Source organism: Mobula birostris, chromosome 27, assembly GCF_030028105.1.
Source record: "Mobula birostris isolate sMobBir1 chromosome 27, sMobBir1.hap1, whole genome shotgun sequence".
Lineage (NCBI taxonomy): Eukaryota > Metazoa > Chordata > Chondrichthyes > Myliobatiformes > Myliobatidae > Mobula > Mobula birostris.
The window spans coordinates 11,524,124-11,550,820 of NC_092396.1; the positions used below are offsets into that span (position 1 = coordinate 11,524,124).

Sequence of the window (26,697 nt, forward strand, 5' to 3'; positions counted from 1 at the left end):
TAAAGGTTGCCCATGTGAGGTGATCTTTTCTCTCTCAGAACGTTTTGGTCTTTGTCAGAGCACGCCGTAGCACAGAAACAGACTCTTCGGTCCACTTGGTTCATGCTAATCCATCAGTCTGTCCAGTCCCATTGACCTGCACTGGGACCATAGCCCTTCATTTCCTCTCATTCGTGCACCTGTCCAAGTTCTCTTACGTGTTGGAATTGACCCTGCATCCACCACTTAGACTGGCAGCTTGTTTCACCCTCTGAAGTTTCCTTTCATGTTCCCCTTAAACATTTCACCTTTATCCTTAACCCATGGCCTCTAGTTCTATCTTACCCAATCCCCGTGGAAAATGCCTTTTTACATTTACTCTATCTGTACTGCTCATAATTGTGCACACCTCTATCAAATCTCCCCTCATTCTCTTATGTTCTATTACTTATTCAACCTTTCCCTATAATTCAGATCTTCAAGTCCTGGCAACGTCGTTGTCAATTTTCTCTGCACTCTTTCCATCTTATTAATATCCTTTCTGTAGGTAGGTGACCAGAACTGCGCACAATGTTCCAAATTGGGCCTCACCAACATCTTAATACAACTTCAACATAACATCCCAACTCCTGTACTCAGTACTTTGATTTATGAAAGCCAATATGCCAAAAGCTCTCTTTACAACCCTATCTTCCTGTGGCATGACTTTCAAGGAATTATGGATCTATATTCCCAGATCCATCTGTTCTGCTGCACTTCTTAGTGCTCGACTGCTCATTGTGTAAGTCCTACCCTGATTTGTCCTTGCAAAGTGCAACACCTCACACTTGTCTGCAAAAAGTTCCATCTGCCATTTTTTAGCCCTTTTTTCCAGCAGGCTTAGATGCTGCCCCAAGCTTTGATAGCCTTCCTGATTGCCACAGCGCCGCCTGTCTTGGTGTCATCTGCAAATTTGCTGATCCAGCTTACTACATTATCTTCAAGATCATTGTTGTAGACCCAGCACTGATCCCTGTAGCACACCACTAGTTACAGGCCTCCAGTCAGATAGGCAACCATCTATTCCCACAAAGCCAATGAGCCAATGTCTAATTCACTTTACTACATCATCTTGAGTGCCAAGTGATTGAACTTTCTTGACCAACCTCCTACATGGAACCTTGGCAAAGACCTTGATAAAATCATGTACACAATATCCACTGCTTTGCCTTTATCAACTTTCCTGGTCACTTCCTCGAGAAACTCTATAAGGTTGGTTAGACATGACCTGCCACACACAAAAGCCATGTTGACTATTCCTAATCAGTCTCTGTCTAACCAAATATTTATATGTCTGGCCCCTGTGAATACTTCCACTTCCTTGAAGGGCTGTTTATTTTACAAAGCAGTGATAGACTGTTCATCAAGGAGGAGGGAAAAGGTCACTGTGAGTAAATGAAAATGTAGAGTTGAGGTTACTGTCAGAACACTGGGAACTTACTGAATAGCAGAGCAGACTTTAGAGGACACTAAGCTTACTGTTGCTATTAATTTGCATGTTTTTATAGTTGTACAGCCTACAGTTTGGGATTCCTTCCCTCAAACTCCACCATTTCTTTCTGCAACCTGAGAAATCGTTTCCTTAGCATTGATCAACTTGCATCTCACTCTGATGTGAATACTCGTGGGAGGCATCTTGAGGGTGAAGTTGTTCTTTAGTTATAAATCACTATTGTTGATTCTCAGAATTATTATCCGAGGAGTTATTGGCGTACAACAACGGGTTTGATGTTCAAGAATGATAAAAAGAAATGCTTCATTGTAAAAGAAAGTTTACATAAACTAAACATTGAACTTTTTGTTCCTCCCAATTCCAACTCTTACCCCCCTCAAAAGTATTCAAGTCCAGAACAGCAAGAGGAAGGTCGAAAGCGGTATGAAGCTCAGAAATTGGACCGAATTGAAACCAGGCAAAGGAATGGTGATATAATTTTTCCTGCCATTAATGTGGGTAAGTTGCACAATCAAGCTTATTTCTGTTTCTAAGTTGAAACAGTTGTGAGAGAAATATTTCCTGTCCTTAATACCAGGCTGAGTTCCAGATTTTGAGATTTGTTACTGTTGACTTCAATGGAACCTCATCTTAGTATTAAAAATTAACATTTATACTCTATCATATTGTGGGTAGTCCTCAAAAGCAGCGTACTATTTAATTTCAAGGCTTCTTGTTTTTTCTCCTGCTTTTTGCTTTAACCTCAGCACCCGTAACCTGCTCTCCTCCTGCGGTGAGGTGGCTGCAAAGATGCAGCCTGTCTCCTGCTGTGCTACATTCCCATTGTCCCTGACCACAGCAGTAAATTGCTGGCTTCCCTCCCACAAAACTCAAGCCTCTGCCTTCAAAAGCTTGGAGTTTTCATCTGCTGCTAATAGATCCACTGCCAGAGAGCACCTTTTCCCAGAGCAAATCCTGTTGATGCAGGATGAAATGGTTACATGTAACTACAGGGCATGCACTAATCTTTTATACCTTTGGAACCCCATGGCCAACAGTTATATTTTTATATTGTATAGGAATATTCTGTGTCACAATGGCTAAAGAATTCCAAGTATACCGTCATAAATTTGTAAGCTTGCTTAGAAGTTCAATAAATAATTGCAATATGTGTGTTGTTGTCAGCCATTCACAATGTACACATTTTTTGAAATTAGTTTGAATATGATCTTGCTGGATAAAATTCTTGGAATTACCTTGTGCAACATAAAGCACTGAACCTTGTATTCCTCTGACCATGTTTTCAGTAAAGGGATTTTCTTTTTCTTTTTAAATTATAAACCAGAAATGTTGGAAATGTTTAGCTGGCCAGAACTGATGAGGAGTCGTCAGTCTGAAGCATTGTGTCTTCACAAATGCTACCTGTCCTGCTGAGTATTTGTGGCAATACCGTTTTTATTTTGCACTCTCAGCATCGGCAGCATCCTGCTTTTGGATTTTTAATTGGTTTAAAGAGGTCACGACCCCTATTAACATAAATAGCTGACGAGTTTGAGATACAATAAAGTATGGAGCATGCTGAATATGAAGAAGAAGAAGAGTACATTTTCCCAAGTTGCAAGCTTCTGCTTAGTCACTGATCTCTCCCAGGGTCCCAGCATTAACATTATGCTATGTATTATGCCACGTATGGAAGTGGTACTGCCCTTCCAACCTCTTCAATAGTGCCAACATCACTTCCTTGCACTTATAATAACAAACATGCCTGTAATTCCAAGAATATACATTTCTAGTTATTGTCCACAGCATTTTGGATGGTTACTTTTGACAAGCAACCACATACTTATTGAGGCAACAACTGTGAAAATGCATTGTTTCCTTCATGAATCTTGTAAGTGAGTGTGTGATATATATATATAATCCTGTTGTTTGCTCTCACAGTAATCCAATAAGCACTGATAAATAACTCAAAACATTTTTTAATATAAAATGTTCCATTTTAAAGCTGACTCCAATATTTGATTTTTTTTTTACAAAAGATAGGATAGTGTTGAAGTTTAAGACTATAGGGCCCATTCTCTGCATCTGTGCTGCCTGTGAGAGGTTTGTCCTTTGGGAAAGAGTATCTGGAGATCAGGAATCTGCTGGCCTTGATTTTCCTCCAGGCGTGGTTGCCAGGCAGTGCTTTCTGGCAGCAACATGAACTCAGAGAATTGGCCCTTGTGAATAAAAAAACAAGAACATAATTTTCTCCTCACTGCTAGCTAAAAAAAAAGGAAGACCTGAATTATATTCCTGAATTATATTCCACCATCTTGCATGACTCAAGTCATGTTTTAGAGCTCAAAGTATCACATTAGAGTGTAAGCCATGACTATTAGTGTAGGTGATTGACATGGGCATTGTAGAGTGATAGAAGATAGCAATAAACTGCAGAGGGGCTTAGATACAAATTAATGCAGATAAGTCTGCACTTACTGACTTGAAATAACCATAATGATTGTAATGATCATGGGGAAATGGCGTCACAGAGAAATCATGAATCTGCAAGTGATAGAATAAAGAATGTTCAAGCCGTTAAAGCACAGTCAAGCTGCTATCTAGAAAGGATATGGGATGTTAGGTTATTTAATTTAGTGTGGGTAAACATCAGTGAGTATTACTGTGCTGAACATTCCTTAGGGTAATTCTATTGAATTTCATCTGCTGTTTTAGCAGAAGCCTTAACCCTGGTTAAATTTGTAGAAACACACATCAAAGTTGCTGGTGAACGCAGCAGGCCAGGCAGCATCTGTAGGAAGAGGTACAGTCGACGTTTCAGGCCGAGACATTTGTAGAGGTATTTTGTGTGAACATTTTAAACTTTTACCAGTACGCATGTTCTCCCACTTCATACATCTTTTTCCTTTCCCATGTGCAGTCCACTGGAGCATAATATAGCTCCCATACAGTGAAACTTAGAATCACAGAGTACTTTGACCCATTTATTATGAGCCAAGCTATTATTCTACTTGTCCCACTGATCCATACCTATACCATAACCCTCCGTACCCTTCCCATCCATATACGATACATATCCAAATTTCTCTCAAATGTTGAAATCAAACCTGCATCCAGCAGTTCGCTGCACACACACATCACTCTCTGAGTGAAGAATTTCCCCCTCAGGGTTCCCCTTAAATATTTCACCTTTCACCTTTAACTTATGACCTGTAGCTCTAGTGTCACCCATCCTCAGTGGAAAAAGCCTGCTTGCACTTACCCTATCTATAACCCTCATAATTTTCCGCACCTCTATACAATCTCTAATTCTCCTGTGCTCCAGGGAATAATTACAGCCACAGTTTACAACTAAGTAGATTAACTGGAGTGGAGAACATCTCATGTTCTCAATATTTATTGCTTATTTATTTATTATTATTATTTTTTATTTTGTATTTGCATAGTTGGTTGTCTTTTGCATATTGGCTGTGTGTCTGGTCTGTTGGGGGTGGCCTTTCATTGATTCTGTTGTGTTTCTTGGATGTATTGTGAATACCCACGGGAAAATGAATCTCAGGGTTGTGTATAGTGACATATATGTACTTTGATAACAAATTTACTTTGAACTTTGAATTCACAAAGTATGTTTAATTTCTCTCTAGTTAAAATTGAGCAACAGGATAGATCCAGTTTTCTTGAATTATATTAACGGTAGTTTACTTTTTTCCTGTTTATGATTACTTTCCTTGGCAGACCGACAGTCTAAAGGTAAGCTTTGTCTCATTGTACTATTGCTCTTTATTGTAAACTCCCTTAGAGAAGCACATAATAGCCTTTAAGATTCAAAGCTCTACAGCATGTTCTGTATGGGACATTACACTCAGTGGCCACTTCATTAGGTACACCTGTACCCCTGCTCGTTAATACAATCATGTGGCAGCAACACATGGTTAAGAGGTTCAGTTGTTGTTTAGACCAAATATAGAATCAGAAAAGGGAAGAAATGTGATCTAAGTGATTTTGACCGTCATGCCAGAAGGGGTGGTTTGGGTATCTCAGAAGCTGCTGATTTCCTGGAGTTTTCATGCACAACATTCTCTAGAATTTACAGGGAATGGTGCGAAAAACAACAACAAAAATGCAGTGAGCGGCAATTGTTTGGGCAAAAATGCCTTGTTAATGATAGAGGTCAGAGGAGAATGGCCAGGCTTGATCAAGCTGACAGGGAGGCAACAGTAACTCAGATAACCATGCATTAACAACAATGGTGTGCAGAAGAGCATCTCTGAATGCACAACACTTGGAGTCTTGACGTGAATGGAGCTGCCCACAGCAGCAGAAGATCACGAACGTACACAGTGACTACTTTATTAGGTACAGGCGGTCCCTAATAAAGTGGACACTGACTGTACATCAAATTATCTCAAAAAAGCATAGGAATAGGTTCAGGGAATAGAATGCAAAATGTGTCATGATGTATTCATGTTAAAGGAGAAATAACTCCAGTATTATATTGCCCTCAAGTTACAACAGTAATGAAAAAAAGCACAGAGCAATAAAATATGAATTTCTGGTTATCCATCCAATTGCGATTACACTGTTTCCTTTCCCATGCAGATGGAGAGAATTCCCATTGGAAAACCTAGAGAAGATCTAAAACCACATAAATGTGACTGAAAGGGCTAGGCAGTCACAGTAACCACTTTAAGCAAAGCTTATAGAGTCTGGTCTGCAGTCGTGTCTTGGCATAACAAAGCTGTATGGTTGATGCTGATATATTGTATTAATATGTTATTCTTTAATGTCTGCTTACAAACAACCCAACATTTTCCAGCTACCCTTTGGAGTGATTGCCATTCTTTACTGTTAAGGCACGGTAGCGTAGTGGTTAGCAGAACGCTTTACAGTACCAACGACTCAGAACTGTGACTGCGTGGGTTTCCTCCGGGTGCTCCGGTTTCCTGCCACAGTCCAAAGATGTACTGGTTGGTAGGTTAATTGGTCAGGGTAAATTGACCTGTCATTAGGCTTGAAGGTTGCTGGTTGGCATGGCTCGAAGGGCAGAAAGGCTTCATTCCCTGCTGTGTCTGTCTGTGTAAATAAATAAATGAACAAATAAATGAATGAATGAATCAATCAATACTGTACTCTCATCTCAATTCATTATGGTTTTTAGATCACATTGCTGGATATTTTCTTTACCTGCCTCTACTCATTTTAGTTTTATCCCATATCTGACTGAACCTTTTTGCACTTACACTAACTCTCCATTGGCACATTGTTATTTTAACAGACATATGCCTGTTATGCCACTGCTGTTTACGGAGGCAGTGAAGGTCCTCCGTTTCTGGCAGTTGTTCAGGGCTTCCTTGGTTATCACTGCTGTCGGTAACACAAGCCCTGGGTAGAGGCTCAGGAATACCGTCACACTCAGGATTCTTCATTGCTGTTTCCGTAACAGTTTTATTTGACCAATCAGAGTTGTTAGCCCTGAGCTGAACCCCCGAACCCAGAGGACTGGTAGAACACTCTTAGTCTGGCCTCTACCCTTTGACCTGTTTGGCCTGGGTGACCCAACCAAGAGCTGAAGCATAAATTCCTGACTCCAGTCAGCATAGCTCTCTGGACGCCTCAAAACCCAGCAACAAGGTTGTGGTCCTCTTGGAGGATTTTTTATTTTAAACAAAACACTGATTTTTTAAAATTTATTTTAAAGATTCAGCACAATTACAGACCCTTCTGGCCCAACTAGCCTGTGCAGGCCAATTACACCAATGTGATCAATTAGCCTGCTAACTTTGTATGTCTTTGGAACATGGGAGGAAACTTGAACACCGGGGGAAACTCACGAGGTCATGGGAAGAATGTACAAACTCCTTACAGACAGTGATGGAATTGAGCCTGCGTCGCTGGTGCTGTAATACCGTTACACTAACCTCTGTGCTGCCGTGCTGCCCTCTGCACTCCTGTGCCACTGTTTCTATGATGGAGAGGTCGATTTTCACTGAAGTTTCTACACTGGGTCTCTGATTATTCATACTATAGAATTTCACCCCCTTAGAATTTATTGCTTATTTACGGGACTGCTGACTGAAACTTCTCTTGTTCTGCTGTTCATCTAAACCCACCAAGGAGAGGAGTGACATCTGCAATTTTCCAGGCGCCAACTTATGCATTTGTTCAGTTCTTTGTTTATATTTGGTCTGCAGAACTTTGTGACTGCATATGAGTGACTGATAAAGCCATCATGTTTGGCTATCCAGCAAGATTTATCACCAGGCTTGGATTCTGGCTCTGGTAAATGTGACAGAGACTGAAAAGATCACCACAACCTTACAAGTATTTAATCCGAATGAGCTCAGTAGTTGGCTGTTCTTGTGAGAATCCTTTGAGGTGACATTGCAACCTTTGAGACCTTGGTTGTAGGTGACTTCACTGTGGGTGATCTCAATTACAAGTAACAAATTATATTCTTTTGGGATGCTCAGAATTAATTTATCTCTTTCTGTCTTGGCTTTGAACCATCTGAATTATAATTGAATTTGGGATCCGGCTTAGGAATTTCAAACTACTGCAGTTGATTTCAGAGATCATTTAATATCACTTAAAATCTCTCCAGCTTTGACATAGGTTTAAATTTGATTTTCTTCTGAAGGAAATTGATAGTTAATGGCATTAGAAATTTAAACCTCAGTATGTCTTCGCCCAGCTCTAAGGCAGGTATTGACTGACAGCAAGCAAAGAGGAAGAACAATGAAAATTAATGGAACAAAATTGGAGGAATGTGTTCTCTTTTGGAGCTCATTTTTCTTAAGCTCTGTACATGAAGTGTATTTATTTTTTCTCAAAAATATTAGACAATTGTTTCTTCGACTTGCATTGCAGATGTTGAGAAATGTTACAGAAACATGAGTAGGAGTGAAACCAGCAAGTAACTCGTTGCTGTCACTCAGGACTCTGCAGAATTTTCATCCATTTAGTTTCAGTTGTATAAAATCAATTAATTTGAACCAAGATTGGGCATGTGGCAATCCATTTTAATAAGCCATTTCTTGATTGATGAACTTTAAAACAACTTGCTAACTGTAAAAAGTTCACGCTGTGTGAAGAGGTACTTGTATTTGGACATGCATCTTGAGCATCACGGTAGCTTTAGGCGGCATAGTAGCACAGTGGCTAGCACAGCACATTTATAGTAGCAGCCATAAGATCAGGGTTTGATTCTTGCTGCTGTCTATAAGGTGTTTGTTTGTTCTCCCTATGACCATGTGGGTTTACTCTGGGTGCTCCGGTTTCTTCCACATCCCAAAGATGTACAGTTAGGATTAGTGAGCTGTATGATTATGACTCTCCCTTCAGATTATGAAAATACAGCCAGGTATATCTGATAAAATTAAGAATGAATGGGAAAGGGAACTTCAACTTCACTTACCTATAGAGAAATGGGAGAAAATTTTTCGATTAGTTAACTTTTCCTCTCTATGTGCTAAACATATGTTGATACAGTTTAAGGTGGTGCATCGGGCCCACATGTCTAATGATAAAGTAGCTCGTTTTCACTCTCATATAAGTCCTGTCTGTGATAGATGGCATTCTGAGGCAGCTTCTTTGACTCATATGTTCTGGTCTTGCCCTCTTGGAAAAATTTTGGAAAGACATCTTTGATATTATTTCAGCAATTTTGCATATTGATTTACAACCTTATCCTATTACCTCAATTTTTGGTTTACCAATGATGGAACATAGTTATTTAACCTCTTCAGCTCGTCGGATGATTTCATTTGTTACTTTAAAGGCTAGAAGATCCATTTTATTGAATTGGAAAGAGATCAATCCCTCTACTACATTTCTGTGGTTTTCCCAAACTATATCTTGTTTAAATTTAGAAAATATCAGAAGTGTCACTTCTGATCCTTCGGATAAATTTGAAGAGACTTGGAGGACATTTATTCAACACTTTCATATGATGTAGCTTGACCTTTTCCGAATCATCTTTATTAACCTAAAATATATGGACAGAGGAGCGGAGTTAACAACATGAATGATTATATTCGATGTAGTATAATAGCCCAGCTTTGTTTAGTTTTGTTTAGTTCAGTTTTTGCTTCAGTTTAGTTTAGTTTTTGTATTATGAGTTTTTTTTCTTGATATTTTTTCTTTTTTTTTTATCATGTTTAATTATATTAAGAGTTTGGGAGGCCTAATATACTTGTATTATCTGTAGTTTTTACTTGCATATGTCAATTATCAATAATGTAATCCCCATCTCTTTGTATCAGTATTGTTGCTATGTTTATGAATTTGAAAATTAATAAAAAGATTAAAAAAGGAAGTTTGGTGACACTTATGGACTACCCAGCGCAATCCTTGCTGATTCGATTTGATGCAAACAAACAATGCTTTTCACTGTCTGTTTTGATGTTTTAATGTACATGTGACAAATAAAGCTGATCTTTAGAATATGTGGCTCAGTTGCACAGCTAGTAGAGCGACTGTCTCACAGTGTCAGCAACCTGGGTTCAATCATGATCTCCAGTGCTGACTGTGTGGAGTTTGCATGTTCTTCATGTGACAGATCCTCCAGTTCCCTCCCAATATACTAATGATGTCTGGTTGCTCGTTACTTGACTGCTGAAAATTGCATCTTATTTGTAGTTGAGTAGTAGAATCATGGGAGTGAGAAGGTGTTGGTTGGAATGTGAAGAGAGTGGGTTACAAGGAAAATTAATGAAGGAATAGGAATATTCTGAGAGCCAGTATATATTTAGTGGGCTGAATAGCTGCCATCTGTGTTGTAGGGAAAGATGGAACTACTCTGTTACATAATTATACAGAGGTAAGTTTGGAAAGTTATGCCCGTTGCTTAATGAACCAGTAAATTGAGAATAAATTTAAGAGAAGTTAGATGCATAAGCAAGTAATTAAAAGGAGTAACAATGATTTTGATAGCTATGTGGAGATATTCTCAATTTATAAACAGTTGATTTCTGAATATTTGGCCAGTGGTATTGATATTGGTTTCTTATTGTCACATGACCCAAGATATAGTGAAAAGCTTGTCTTGCATACTGTCAGACAGGTCAGATCATGACACAGGGCTTTGAGGTAGAATAAGGTAAAACAATAAGAATGCAGAATAAAGTGTAAAAGCTACTAAAAATGTGCAATGCAGGTAAGTGATAAAGTGCTAGATCATAATGAGGTGGATTGCGAGGGCAGGAGCTAGAATTTTGTTGAAGAGTCTGATGACAATGGGATAGTTACTGTCGTTGAGCCTGGTGGTAGGTGCTTTTAGGCTTTTTTATTGTCTGCCCAACGGGAGAGGGGAGAAGAGGGAATGCTTATGGTGGGCTGGGTCTCTGGTTGTGCTGAATGTTTTACTGAGACTGTGAGAAGTATAGACAGAGTCCATAGAGGGGAAGCTGGTTCTCCCCTCGAAATGGCAATGATTTTTAAGGTATGTGTTCAATTTACACAGCTATTTTTCATCATATTGAACTTGTTGTGCATAAGAATACAACAACCAAAGTTCCCAGAGTTCCTTTTGCCAAACCAATTCAATTTCTGAACTTTTACTTAAAGATTTGAATTTGTAAATCAAAGAATGAGTGTGAATGAAGATAGATTCTGTTTTTCATAGACTGCATTTGATTGACAAGTCATAAATCTGATATTATGAAAATGAGTCATTTGTGTTGAGTTATTTGGAAGCCACCTTTATTGACAAGTTTGTCTAGTTATGATCATACATTGGTGGGTGTAGTTCAGTATCAGTCACAATGACTTAATATGCTTCTTTTACTTTCTTGTATTACAGAGCCATATACAGTGGGCTACAGCCAATCTAGTCTAATTCATCTTGTGGGTCCATCAGACTGTGCATTGCACAATTTTGTGCAAGGAGGTAATGTAATACTCCATCTGTTATTGTTGATTAGTATCCAGAGAAGGTTGACAGGAATGAAAGGGTTAATGTATGAGGAGCATTTAATGGCTCTGGACCTGTGCTCACTGGAGTTTAGAAGAATGAGGGGACAAGGATCTCATTCAAACCTATCGAATATTGAAAGGTCTAGACAGAATGGATGTGGAGAGGATTTTTCCTATAGTAGGAAGTCTTGGACCAGAAGGCACAACCTGAAAGTACAAGGACATCCCTTTCGAGTGGCCTCCGCAGCAGTCTGTGACAAAAAATTCCACTGATTGACCACCCTCTGGATAAAGAAATTCCCCTGTTGTGTTTGTGCACAACTACATATCAATTAAGTAAAAGCCCTCACGCGGGAGATGGCATTGACCGATGTATTCACATTGCAGAGAGAGGTGGGGGGGGGAGAGAACAATGCACATGCATAGGCAACAACGCATGTGCAGACAACAGATCAATATGTAGTGTTAAGGTTGGGGGGGGGGGAGGTCATTGCTCTAAAAGAAATAGATCCATACATTACATGCTCCTCATCTCTGTTCTGAGGGGAGAGTCTAGGTCCAGAGGGCACAGCTGCAGAATAGAAGGACATCTCTTTAGAACAGAAATGAGGAGGAATTTCTTTAGCCAGAAGACGGTGAACCAGTGGAATTCGTTAACACAGCCGGCTGTGAAGGCCAAGTCGTGGGTATGCTTAAAGGTTGATAGGCACTTAATTAATAAGGGTGTCAAAGGTTTTGGGGGGAGGGCAGGAAAATGGGGTTGAGAGGGAAAATAAGTCAGCTGTCATGATGAAATAGGCTGAATGGCCTAATTCTGTTCCTGTGAGACCATAAGACTTTGATCTAAATCCGTAAGATATAGGAACAGAATTACTAAATTTCTAATTCATTGAAACTTAGTCCAGCAGCACAACCAGCGACAAAGGTGCAGGGATATCAGTGTTTCTACTTTGTGATAAAGTTATAATGTTTGTATAAAATGCTACGATATATGAATATTTATGTATTATGGTAATGAGTCTCAGTTGCTTTGAATACAGATTGCAACGTTTGGCAAGGTGGGCTAGCAGGTTGTGAGTTAGGCGCACTCATCCTGTCCGGAGAGTAGTGAATCTGTGGAATTCTTTACCACAGGAGGCCAAGTCTTTATATTTAAGGCAGAGGTTGATAAATTCTTGATTGGTCAGGACATGAAGGGAAATGGCGAGAAGGCGGGAGATTGGGACCGAGAGGAAAAATGGATCAGCCATGATGAATTGGTGGAGCAGACTCAATGGGCCAATTTGCCTAGTTCTGCTCCTATATCATATGGTCTTATGATCTATTGGTCTTACATTGAATTGTCTAATCTGGAGAACAAAATCTTGGAACATTTACCTTTTAACTAGAGCTGCGGCTTTTAGGTCCGGGGATACTAGTCGCTACACGGAATCCAGGCGTGAACTCCGGAAAGCCATTAAGGGCACCAAGAGGCAATATCGAGCCAAGTTGGAAGCCCAGGCTAACCAGAGGGATGTCAGTAGACTATGGCAGGGTCTAAATGAGATCACTGGACGCAAAGAAAAGGCTGGGAATATCAATAACTGTGGTGCTTCTCTTCCTGACGAACTTAACGTATTCTACGCAAGATTCGAACAGAAGAGGAGCATCCCGCTCCCTCCGGATGAACCGGACCTGGTGGCATCAAGATTCATCGTCACCGAGGAGGACGTTAGAAGGGCCTTCCTGAAGATAAATCCAAGGAAGGCAACGGGTCCAGATGGCGTCCCAGGACAGGTTCTCTGGACCTGTGCAAGCGAGCTAGCTGGAGCATTTGCTGACATCTTCAACTGCTCCTTTCTTCAGTCTAAGATTCCCCTCACGTTTTAAGACAACGATAATCCCAGTGCCGAAGAAGAGCAAGGTGGCATGCCTGAATGACTATCGACCTGTGGCTCTGACATCAATTGCTATGAAGTGCTTCGAGAGATTGATTATGGCACACATCAACCACAGCCTACCGGTTAACCTCGACACTTTGCAATTCGCTACCGGAGCAACAGGTCAACAGCAGATGCCATCTCTCTGGCCCTACATTCCTCCTTAGAACACCTGGAGAATAAAGACGCGTATGTAAGGGTCCTTTTCATTGACTACAGCCCTGCCTTTAATACCATCATTCCAAATAAACTGATTCCTAAGCTCCGGAACCTGGGCCTTAGCACTCAGATCTGCAGCTGGATCTTCAACTTCCTCACAGACAGGACCCAGGCTGTAAAAATAGGGGACAAGCTCTCCTCTCCAATCACTCTGAGCACCGGTGCCCCTCAAGGCTGTGTACTCAGCCCCCTGCTGTACTCACTGTACACCCATGATTGTGTAGCCAAGTTTCCACTGAACTCAATATATAGTTTGCTGATGGTACAACAATTGTAGGCCGTATCTCGGGTCATGATGAGTTTGAGTACAGAGAGAAAATTAAGAACCTGGTGGCATTGTGCGAAGACAATAACTTATCCCTCAACGTCAGCAAGACGAAGGAATTGGTTGTTGACTTCAGAAGGAGTAGTGGACCGCACGACTCAATTTACATCGGTGGTGTGCAAGTGGAACAGGTCAAAAGCTTTAAGTTCCTCGGGATCAATATCACAAATGACCTGACTTGGTCCAACCAAGCAGAGTTCACTGCCAAGAAGGCCCACCAGCGCCTTTACTTCCTGAGAAAACGAAAGAAATTTGACCTGTCCCCTAAAATTTTTATAGGTGCACCGTAGAAAGCATTCTTCTAGGGTGCATCACAACCTGGTATGGAAGTTGTCCTGTCCAAGACCGAAAGTAGCTGCAAAAGATCATGAACATGGCACAGCACATCACACAAACCAATCTTCCGTCCTTGGACTCACTTTACACCGCACGCTGTCAGAGCAGTGCTGCCAGGATAATCAGGGACATGACCCACCCAGCCAACACACTTTTCGTCCCTCTTCCCTCCGGGAAAAGGCTCAGGAGCTTGAAGACTCATACGGCCTGATTTGGGAACAGCTTCTTTCCATCTGTGATAAGACTGCTGAACGGATGCTGACCCAGATCTGGGCTGTACCCTACAAATATCCGGACCTGCCCCTTGTTTTTTTTTGCACTACCTTACTTTCCATTTTTCTATTTTCTATTTATGATTTATAATTTAAATTTTTATATTTACTAATTTTTACTGTTTTTAATATTTAATATTTGTAATCCAGGGAATGGAAAGCGCAGAATCAAATATCGCTGTGATGATTGTACGTTCTAGTATCAATTGTTTGGCAACAATAAAGTATAAAGTATAACTCAGAGAAGTTTCCCCCTTGTAAAAGTGGACTAAACCAAGATGATTTAGATATAGTTATAGACAAAGTATACGGATGCAGCAACTTTGAGTCATTCTCATTTGTGTTTTTGGACAGTAAGGATAAATTACGATGAAAAGAATCAAACTCTCCCATAATTATATGAGGTTTCATAAGCTATATATTGAGATCTGTAAGTAATGTTATCATTCATGAACACCCAGCAGAAAGATGATACAAGAAAACTTCATTATAAATTTTGCACATTGCTTTATATGTTTGTGGGCAAGATGACAAAATGTGCTTCTCTGAAATGACTACTAATAGATTTATCATGAAGACAGAGCAACAAGTTATTTCCACATATAGTGACAACATGAGTCTCTGCTCTTCTCAGGGAATTAGTTCCCACAGCTTAGTGTAGACTTGTATTTTCCCCTTTATGGAAACATAGAAAAATCAGGCCTATTAATTTCCAAGGGTCTATTGGACAGTATCATGAGCTGCTGATCTGTCTGTTGAATTGCTTCTTTGGGTACTTGTCATCACCGCTGACAGAACTAGGTTGCTGACGCATGTTGATTAAATCAATGGGTGCATAATAACCAAGGAATAATTTGGAATAACTCAGTATTGTATAAAAATTGCTTTATCTATTATATTAGATGCAGAACACGATCTTCAGTGATTGTAGTGTTTGTGGCTAAAAGACAGCAATAAATTCAAAACACATAGAAAAAGATCTTTAAAAGTTATGAACTCTTTACTGAAGGTAATATCTATTTTCTAAAGGGAAGTGTTAGCCTCATGAGAATTATAACCAATATAAAAATGCCATCAATTTGATAATGGCAAGGAGACCTTTATTGTGGAGCTTCAATGTCCCTAAAGAGATATTGACCAGGAATGGTGCTGTGCAATCTATTAAAAAAGGGCTAATGAGGTCCCAAAGGCTCTCCTGACAGGGCTGACATTCTGTTGCTCCAATAGAATAGCCCTGGAACACGAGGTAATGTTTCAAGGCATTAATCAACTGCAGTGGTCAAACATAGTGAGAGGCTTGGCTTGAGGGATCCTTTGTAAGGAGCAAAACTGACAGTTAAGTGTACATCTAAATTGTCAAGGGTAACATTTTCTTTGAGTATAAAATACATCTATAGCCTTCCTCTTTAAATTAGAAGCACTTCTCTCCTTACTTTATTGATGCTTCTATAAACTTGAATTTCAAAGTTTAGGCACAAGAGATTCTGCAGAAGGGCCTCAGGCTGAAACAAAGATTATTTACTCCTCTCCGTAGATGTTGCCTGACTTGCTGAGATCCTCCAGCCTTTCACATGTGTTGCTGAATCTCAGTGGTGTTATCCTCAATGAACACAAGCGATTCTGCAGATGCTGGAAGTGCAGAGCAATACACACACAAAATACTGGATGTGCTCGGCAGATCAGGCAGCATCTGTGGAAAGGAATAAAGAGTTGACGTTTTGGGCCAAGACCCCTTCATTAGGACTGGAAAGAAAGGGGGAAGGAAGCCAGAATAAGAAGGTGGGGGGAGGGGAATGCTATAAGTGAGAAGTTAGGTTAAGGGGAAGGTGAGTGTGGGGGGGGGAAGGGAGGAGATGAAGTGAGAAGCTGGGAGATGATAGGTGAAAAGGTAAGTGGCTGAAGAAGAGGAAATCTGATGGGAGAAGAGAGTGGACCGTGGGATAAAGGAAAGGAAGAGGGACATCACAAGGAGGTGATAGACAGGTGAGGAGAATGAACCCCTACATTTTCATTGTGCTATTTATTCCTGTTCTAGCCTATTCAAATGCTGGAAGAGAAACTCCACAACCTCTTTCAGACTCCCTTATTCACCCTACCATAGGACTTTTAAGGTCCCCAAATCCCTAATGTCACTTAGCCATTACTTGTTTTGTCCTTTCCTCTACTGTCAGATGGACTTGTTATCAAATGAAATAAAGACAAATAAATGTCTTTTGCATTTAAACATTATATATTTCAGTTTTCTGGTCTTCTGTGCAGCTGTTCGTGCCTGGAGTTTGACGTTTTCTCAGCTTCTCATTGCATGCAACCGAATTAATGGATGTATTATGAATGTCAATGCACGTTCCTTTAATCCTCTAATTCTGACAGCTTAGCGGGTTTTAATATTATTGGTTCAACATTAAGTTGCAAATAATCATGAGGACATTTACTCCCAAGAGTGTCTGCACTTAGGAAAAGCTGGCCACAAACAGAACTATATTGTCTTGGCTCGGCTCCAAACTAAATACAATGAAGAACACATTATAGTTGTATTCTTTGTAATAGTGTGCATTCTTTGGAGTGGATTGAGAAGAAACATTTTATGGTTCCCTCTAATTCCCATCTTTGGAGGTAACGTACTCATCAAACACCTTTTTCTTAGTTTTGGGAGTTCAAACAAGAGTTCTTCCAGAAATGATTCCAGCTCGCACTAAGGCGGATACAACACGACAAGCGTACGATGGCCTCAGCATTTTTATTATTTCATCTATAATTAATAGACAATTAAAACAGGATTACGAACAAAATACCCTGCCCTTTTGTTTGAAGTCCAACATTTGAAGTTCTGTCACAGTTCTGTCACTTTCTACTTTTTCCAAAAAATCTGAACTGTCTTTGAAAGTGATCTTTCATGATGAGGTGATAGGCTGATCAGGAAGCCCTGATGAGGACCTTCCTTATTGGTGATCTGTTAAGAAATAAACTGAAAGGACTGCCTAATAAATGAAATATTATTCAGTATAAAGAGTGCCTTTAAAAGGGGGCACTTCACATTAAAAAATGTTGTGATGCTTTCTGTTTGCTCAATTGAATTGACAAAATCCAGTAATCACTTCTTTTTTGCTGAGTATACACGTGTTTGCCAAAATATAGTCAATAACAAAATGCTAAGGAAGTGACCAAAATACATTATTTGATGTATCATCTATAATTCTTGCTGTGTACAAGATTTCCAATGTCCCCAGCATTATTGTGATGGTGAAGACGGCATTGTAATATTTTTTTCTTGAAAATTTCCTTCCCATTTTAAAAACGGCTGCTATTGGTTTTGTCTGCTTGCATCCTTCTTCTGATTTCCCAGCGATGTTCCCACCAAATATAAAGCAGGAACTCAAGCACATGGATGAGAGAGAAAAGGAGGGCTGTGTGGGAGCGAAGTGTTAGGCTTTTCGTAGAGTAGGTTAGAAGTTGACACAACATCGTGGGCCAAAGGGCCTTTACTGTGCTCTAGGATTCTATGTTCTATATGGGCATGAATACCATGGTCAGACTTCCTTATCTCACGGTACTTATTTAATATAATAACTTATCAGGGAACCAGCTTAATGCACAAACAGGTCTAATGGAGCAAAAAGGTGTAAGGTTAGATTTTGTTAAATTTTGCAGCTGATCACAGTCAGCAGAGCAGGTGACCAATGGGTAGGTGTGGTGAAAAGCTGCCCGGGTAACCAGTCCTGATTTGTTTCTTGCTCGGGCTGCTGAGAAGCTCCTGTAAATGTCATTTAGCTGCAAGGGGCTGAAGTGTTTAGCAAAGCTTTTGTGTTTATTTCATAAATAAACTTTTATTGTGTTGCAAGCATGTCATTCTGATAAATATATCATGGTTATTCAGAATCTCCCCAGTAACAAAGATATTATCTGTTTGACAGATAATGCAACCTAGATTTTCCTGTCTTGTTATTTCAATGGCTTCAATACATTTAAAATGAATGGAGGCTGCTGGTTTAAAGATATCATCTGTCTCAAGTGTAAATACTGATGTGAAGTAACCATTCAACATATCTGCCATTTCCTTCTGTCCATTTACAAGAGCATCACTACTTGTTTTCAGTGAGCTGCATTGCTTCCAACCACCATAAAATTATTAAAAACATTTGTGTGTTGATCTTAATATACCAAGTAAGTTTCTTTTCATTCCTCTTTGTTCCATTTGCTTGCATCATGTATTTGGTATTTAATGTCATTATTAAGAGTCATGCAGTTCGGAATTAGGGACTTTGGCCAAACTGGTTAGTGCCAATGAAGGTGCCCATCTACTACTATTCCCGTTTTCCTGTCTTTGGCCTATATCCCTCTAAACCTTTCCTATACATGTACCTGTCCAATGTTGCTGTACCCACCTCTACCACTTTTGGTAGCTCATTCCATATATGGACCACCCTGTGTCCAATAAAGGACCTCTTTAAATCTTTCCCCTCTAGTTTTAGACTCCCAACCCTGGGAGTAAGACTATCTATTCAATCTAGGCCCCTCGTGACTTGATAAACCTCTATGTAAGTGTTCTATTACTAATTCGGAGAAAGAAAACTCTTGACTTTAAACCTCCGCTGCCTTGCAGCCATACCCACGCATGGGAAAGGCCAAGTAAACCCCATGGAAGAAATCTGGAGCTAGGGTCCCTGAGGCAGTTTGATGTTGTTTACAACTTCACTCTGGCAACCTCTGTGATGACACAGGTGCCAAGCTGTATTGTGCATGCCCTTCCCTTGGACTGCATCAGTGATGTGGAGAGGGTGACCTTGCTGCATGGGCAACAGCCGGTTCTTCAAATCTTCCTGCCCAGGCTTGCACCCTGGAGAGGACACAGTCCACCAGAGGCACAAGCCCATCATCCCCTGGGATTGACAGCTGCCTACCTATTACTAATTCCTTAAAAACAGATTTTAGCACCTGACAATTGATGTCAGGCTAATCAACTTGCACACGTTTTACCTTTCTACCTTAAATAGTGATGGCCAAAATGTATTGGCTTGACATCATTTGGTTTAAGTGTAAAGGTACCTTGCTAGTTTTAAATTTGGTTCTCCTCCATATTGATAAATTTGCTCTTAATCCTCGGGTTCTTTGTCCCAGGAGCTCAAGAATTAGATCAATAGATTTCAATCAGTGAAGGGATTGGGAGTAGAGGAATTGGTGAGAAATTAGTTTAAAGTACAGAGTCAACTAGTACATTATTGAATGGCAGATTAGGTTGGAGGGTCCATGTTGTCTATTCGCAACTTTTAATTTTTTTAAATATACGTTTTTTTTGGAAAAATACTTTTTTCATTGATTACGTTTATAGTACTTTCCAATCTTTTTGGTTTTCGCAGAGAAAAAGTTGAGTAAATGATCTAATATATTTTAAAAGGATTTGACTGAATTTTTAACAGAGAAGAAATGTTTTGATGACAGGTCACGGACCTGAAATGTTAACTCTGTTTCTGTGTCAGAGGGAAATGCCTGACCTGCTGCATGTTTCCAGCATTTTCTGTTTTCTTAAAAATATTTTTATAGCATAGATGTTGAAATAGAACTAGAAGGGAAAATTTATTTTCCTCACGTGAATTTTAGGAGGATACAAAATGCATTGAATAGCCCAGGTCAATGAGAATATTTACAGGCAAAAGAAGATTAACTAAGGAAGTACTACTACGAGGTACTGTAATGGGGAATGAACAAGCAGTAGGAATGGAGAGGGTTTTTGACAAAACTCACTATCCAAGTAAAGAATATTGATGGTTCTGCAATGATACCGAGCAGTGTGGATCTTACCTGATGACATAAAGATCTTGGTATTGTTTAATAGTCAGGTTGTGTGTCTCTCTGGGTTTCATTACCAGTAGTATGGCTGACCAGCACAGGCCTTGAATAGCTAGACCCACAGCCTGACTATTCCTTATTCATACAGGACACACATTGAACTGCTCGAGCATGTTAACAAGAGCTGGAGAGAGTGAATAATGTGGCGTTCTGACAGCAACAGAGCTTTAGCATAAAACTTGATTTCTTATTTAAAGGCTTCAGATGCTGGTGTAAACAGCAGATCGACAGCATCTGCCAGACTCTTGCTGTGTGTCGAGACCCTTTATTTTGGAAACCTTAACTTGTCTGTTCTAGTTTCAGAAACTGATGAATCTCAAGCCTATCTGTAGAATCTAAATATTTAAACGTAATCACACATATCTATCACCAAAATCAAGGTCATAAGTCACTCTTTAGCAAAGCCAAATTCTTTATCCAAGGAATGGGTAGAACATGAATCTCACTACCCAAAGAATAGTTGGCCAGACTACATCTTTCACATGCCAGATTCCTGAAACACACACTTTAATCCAAGTCAGGACCTGAGCAAAGAGGAAAAGATTGAAGCTTTAAAAGCCTCCTTGAACAAATGAAACATACACACTGAATCCTGGTAATATTTGGCCCATGATGCCCAAGGTGGAGAAGGGACATTTGAGACATTCAAATTCAATTGTTGGCTGAACACATAAGACTAGTGTAACTGGTGGGAGAAGTTCTCTACTTCACCCACTCTTCTGTTCTGTCGAGTATCTACTGGCTCATCTGAAGTGATTGATGAACCCACAAAACAGAAATAGAAGCAAGTCATTCTCAGTCTGAAAGGATCTTGAATAAAGGGGAATGGCATAAATGAACTTGCAGTGTCTATAAAAAGTATTCGCCCCTTTGGGATTTTCAACGTTTTATTGTTTTACAACATTGAATCACAGTGGATTTAATTTGGCTTTTTTTGACACTGATCAACAGAAAAAGACTCTTTCGTGTCAAAGTGAAAACAGATCTCTACAGAGTGATCTAAATTAATGACAAACATAAAACACAAAATAATTGACTGCATAAGTATTCACCCCTTTAATATGACATACCAAATCATCACTGGTGCATCCAGTTGGTTTTAGAAGTCACATAATTAGTTACATAGAGATCTGTTTTTGAAGACTTGTGTATAGTCAATTGACTGTAGTAAAAATACACCTGTATCTCAAAGGTCCAACCTGCTGGTGAGTCAGTATCCGGGTAAAAATGCACCATGAACACAAAAGAACACTCCAAGCAACTCCACAAAAAACTTACTGAAAAGCACAAATCAGGAAATGGATACAAGAAGTCTTCCAAGTCACTGACTATCCCTTGGAGTACAGTTAAGTCAATTATCAAGAAATGGAAAGAATATGGCACAGCTGTAAGTTTGTCTAGAGCAGGCCATCCTCAAAAACTGAATGGCCATGCAAGAAGGGGACTAGTGAGAGAGGCCACCAAGAGACCTACGACAGCTCTGCAGGAGTTACAAGCTTAAGTTGCTGAGATGGGAGAGACTGTGCATACAACAACTGTTGCCCGGGTGCTTCACAGCTTTATGGGAGAGTGGCAAAGAGAAAGCCACTGTTGAAAAAACTCCCATGGAATCTCGGCTAGAGTTTGCCAGAAGGCAAATTGTAGACTGAAGTGAGCTGGAAGATGGTTCTATGGTCTGATGAAAACAAAATTGAGCTTTTGGCCATTAGACTAAATGCTATGTTTTGCATAAGCCAAACACCGCACGTCATCAAAAGCTCACCATCCCTACCATGGTGTGGGGATACTTCACTGCAGCAGGCCCTGGAAGGCTTGTGAAGGAAGAGGGTAAAATGAATGCAGCAAACTACAGGAAAATCCTGGAGGAAAACCTGATGCAAGAGAACTGCGACTTGGGAGAAGATTTGTTTCCAACAAGACAATGGCCCCAAGCATAAAGCCATAGCTAGTCAGGAATGGCTTAAAAACAACAAAGTTACTGTAATGTCCTGGAGTGGCCAAGTCAGAGCCCAGATCTCAATTTCATTGAGAATTTGTGGTTGGACTTGAAAAGGGCTGTTCACTCACGATCCCCATGGAAGGTGACAGAGCTTGAGCAGTTTTCTAAAGAAGAATGGGGAAAAATTGTAGTGTCCAGATGTGCAAAGCTGATAGAGGCATATTCACACAGCCTCAAGGCTGCAATTGCTGCCAAAAATATATCTACTAAATACTGGCTTGAAGGGGGTGAGTGATTATGCAATCATTTATTTTGTGTTTAATAATTGTAATAAATTTAGACCGATTTGTAGAAATTTGTTTTGATGTTGACATGTCTTTTCTGTTGATCAGTGTCAAAAATGCCAAATTAAATCCGTGATTCAATGTTGTAAAACAATAAAACATGAAAACTTCCAGGGGGTGGGGTGGGGGTGAATACTTTTTATAGGCACCAAAAGTTGATACATGAGAGAAAGGAATAGAGAGCTAGTGGCAGGGTGAACTCCAATAAAGTGAGAAGAAGCTTGTGCACTGTGATTGTGAATTATGCTTACAACGTAGATTGGGCAAACACGAGGAAATCTGCAGATGCTGGAATTTCAAGCAACACACATAAGAGTTGCTGGTGAACGCAGCAGGCCAGGCAGCATCTCTAGGAAGAGGTACAGTCGATGTTTTGGGCCGAGACTAACTGAAAGAAGAGCTAGTAAGAGATTTGAAAGTGGGAGGGGGAGGGGGAGGGGGAGATCCGAAATGATAGGAGAAGACAGGAGGGGATGGGATGGAGCCAAGAGCTGGACAGGTGATTGGCAAAAGGGATACGAGAGGATCATGGGACAGGAGGCCCTGGGAGAAAGAAAAGGGGGAGGGGGGGAACCCAGAGGATGGACAAGGGGTGTAGTGAGAGGGACAGAGGGAGAAAAAGGAGAGAGAGAAAAAGAATGCGTGTATATAAATAAATAACGGATGGGGTATGATGGGGAGGTGGGGCATTAGCGGAAGTTAGAGGAGTCAATGTTCATGCACTATAATGTTCTCACTATAATGTATACTAATGTTCTCACTATACTCCTTGCCCATCCTCTGGGCTTTTTTCCCTGCCTCCCCCTTTTCTTTCTCCCTAGGCCTCCTGTCCCATGATCCTCTCATATTCCTTTTGCCAATTAACTGTCCAGCTCTTGGCTCCATCCCTCCCTCTCCTGTCTTCTCCTATCATTTTGGATCTCCCCCTCCCCCTCCCACTTTCAAATGTCTTACTAGCTCTTCCTTCAGTTAGTCCTGACGAAGGGTCTCGGCCCGAAACGTCGACTGTACCTCTTCCTAGAGATGCTGCCTGGCCTGCTGCGTTCACCAGCAACTTTTAAATGTAGACTGGGGACTGCTTTTTCAAGCACCTTCACTCCATCCACAACAGGCAGGATTTCCTGGTGGCTGTCCATTTTAATTCCACTCCCCATTCTCAATCCGCCATGTCACTCCACAGTCTCCTCTACTCCACGATGACGATAAACTGAAGTTGGAGGAGCAACACCTCAACACCCCTTCTATGTTTTTCTATTTCCCCTTATGGCTGCCCTCTTACCTCTTCTCTTCATCTGCCCATCGCCTCCCTCCTCCTTTCTTCCGTGGTCCACTCTCCTCTCCTATCAGATTCCTCCTTCTTTAGCCCTTTACTTTTTCCACCAATCACCCCCCAGCTTCTCAACATCTCCTATTCCCCACCCACCTATCTTCCCCTTCCCTGGTTTCACCTGCCACCTACCAGCTTGTACTCCTTCCCCTCACCCCACCTTCTTATTCTCCCTTCCTTTCCAGCCCCACCAATGAAGTGTCTTGGCCTGAAACATCGACTGTTCATTCCTCTTTATAGATACTGCCTAACCTGAATTCCTCTGGCATTTTGTGTGTGTTACTCTGGATTTCCAGCATAATCTGCTGTGCACTATGATCCTTGTCACAGGTGAATGATATACAGGCAACTGCTGCATTATAATGTTATATTCCTCGAAAACAGGCCATATCATGATTTCTCTAATGCTAAGCATGTTTTTTACATGTGTGTCAAGAAATGCAAGTTGAAACACTGTAAATTCTGTTGACTTACTTGCTTTTTTTCATGTTAATTCCAAGAGCACAAATTTTATTCTGTATCTTAATTTTCAGGTCATGTTTTGTGAATTCTATAAGGGCAAATTATCATTAGCTGAACAACCATAATGCAGGGGTTATCTGTATTTCTACATTAGAGAATCTTAATGTAATTTTGTAATTGATGCAATCTGTTTTTGATTTCTCTTTTTGTTGTTAAATATTGCCCACCATCTAAACAATTTCTTGCAGTGCAAATTTGCATTTTGTTGCAGCTTTTTGGCTCCCTGCTGTATCTTTTATCTTGTTACTAAGGAGAATTTTGCCTGTTACTATGGTAACCATTTGCTGAAAAGATTCAGGAGGCCTGAGGGTACATGTTTTCAACTAAATTTTATATATCTGTGGAGTGCCGTACAGGATTTCATTAAACTTCTCTGAAGCATCCAGGACAGTTAAGAGTAAAGCCATCTTTAAAAGTAACTTCACCAAATGCTGGAAATACTTATTGGGTCAGGCAACCTCTCAAGGGAGTGAACTTGCCAGCATTTCAGACCAAACTGACTTTACCTGTTACCTTTGCTTCCTTCCTTGTAGATGAAGCCTGACCTGCTGATTATTTCTGCTTTTATTTAAGATTTACAGCCAGCATTGTGGATTACTTCTGTACTTTATATACTGTCGTGTACCGTTCAGCTAGGTCTTCTAATATGCATGACAGTGCAACAAATTCAGATTGGATCAAAGTCAATGTGCGATAATTACATGCAAGGGAAGGTCTACCTCCATGTATTAATTCGTTGGAAGGTAGCTTCAATCTTACAGCTTAGAACAAACCATTTTTATACTTTTACAGAGATCAGTAATTCATCAACTTCATGTCCTTGAGGTTGTTTCATCCCATAATAGGCTTCCTTCCTTCCTTATCTGGATCCGTGCATTGTTTTTTTTTTAAATCAGTCCATTTGTCCTTCAAGGCTTCTTCCCCTATAACAACTGTGTCCTGTTTTTCTCTGTTGTCAAAACACTACCTGCCATAAACATACATTCTGATGTAAACACACTCTGCTTGCAAGCTAAACACTTCAACAAACCAGCAAAGCACTCTGGGGTCACACAGGTTCCATTTTGTCATGTTACCTTTTACAAAAGTTATAAAATCATAAAAACTTAAGGGTTACAGATACTGTATATTTCCACAATATCCCTTGCAATTTATGTCATTTATATTGTGCACCTTGGCAAGGATATTGCCTGAGTGCAGATAGCGATGCAGTGTTAGAGTGGAAGGTAGGGCATTGATGAATAAAGTGGATTAGTGCAGAAGGTAGAGGAAGCAGTGGCTAGAAAAATGGACAACAGAGGATTCTGGCAGTGCTCATTGATGTGCACAATGAAAGGAGTTAAGTGAATAAAGTAGACAAGTTCAGGTGCAGATAAACTGTTGAAGGTATGACATTCTAAATTATTATTGGAATCTGGTTTAAAAAAGGACAGGAATGGCAGCTCAACATTCCTAGTTACAGGATTTTGAGACCTGGAGAGGGATATAAAGGCAGGTGAAAGATTGCAATACTGATGGAAAAGCGATTAAATTTGTGAGAAGAATTATTTTGCTGAACTGACCAACAGAGCCCATGTTAGATACAGAATTTTAACTCAGGGAATAGATTGGTAGGGCTGGAATTCTTTCGAGGGGTGGAGCTGAAGGGAGATTTAAATGTGGTCTCCAGATAACAGGAAAGGAAGTATCTATTTGTCCAAATGTAAATAACCAGAAGATACAGATTTAAAATAATTGGGAGAAGGATTAATGGAAAGTTTAGTTGAATTTATTTTCACATAAAGGCAAGGAAGGGTCAGTGTTCATTCACTGAAAAGGCAATAGAAGAAAAACCTCCACTGCACTTAAAATAACATTGTGAATGAACATTTGAAATGCCACACCCCGCAGGGCATTGGATAATGCCGGAGTTTACTCTACACTTAGCTAGAAGTGACAGGATGAATGGTCTCTTGTGTTGTAACTATTCTTTACAGAAGTGTGATTTGAATATTGTGTAGATTTCTCATATGACTTACATTAGTCTGCTGCCTCTATTTATAATTTAAAAAGCATTACTGGAACTATGAATTGTATATTTTATTTCCAAGATTAAGGATTCTGTATTTCTACATTCCAAGAGTGAAAAAGCATATTATGGATGCATTGCTGATATTATACCAAAGGACTGAAGTTTTTGAATTAGATACCTTGTCTGTATTGCTGTTTATGAATCTTAGAGATTAAGCTATGAAAATCTGAATTGTGTAGACAATTAACCTTAATCTGTTGTTTGCAAACACAGTGAA

General features: G+C 40.1%; 1 protein-coding gene across 4 annotated transcripts in view; it reads left to right on the forward strand.

The window, feature by feature from the left end:
* The window catches only part of acot7 (acyl-CoA thioesterase 7), a 257,856-nt gene that overhangs the window by 92,293 nt on the left and 138,866 nt on the right, over positions 1-26,697 (forward strand). For 2 of the 4 annotated variants that reach the window (XM_072245005.1, XM_072245007.1), the window contains exons 5-7: positions 1,855-1,969; positions 5,186-5,200; positions 11,250-11,336. In XM_072245005.1, coding sequence (XP_072101106.1) covers positions 1,855-1,969; positions 5,186-5,200; positions 11,250-11,336 — 217 coding nt within the window. The remainder of the gene's footprint in view (positions 1-1,854; positions 1,970-5,185; positions 5,201-11,249; positions 11,337-26,697) is intronic. The other 2 variants (XM_072245006.1, XM_072245008.1) reach the window with 2 other exon arrangements.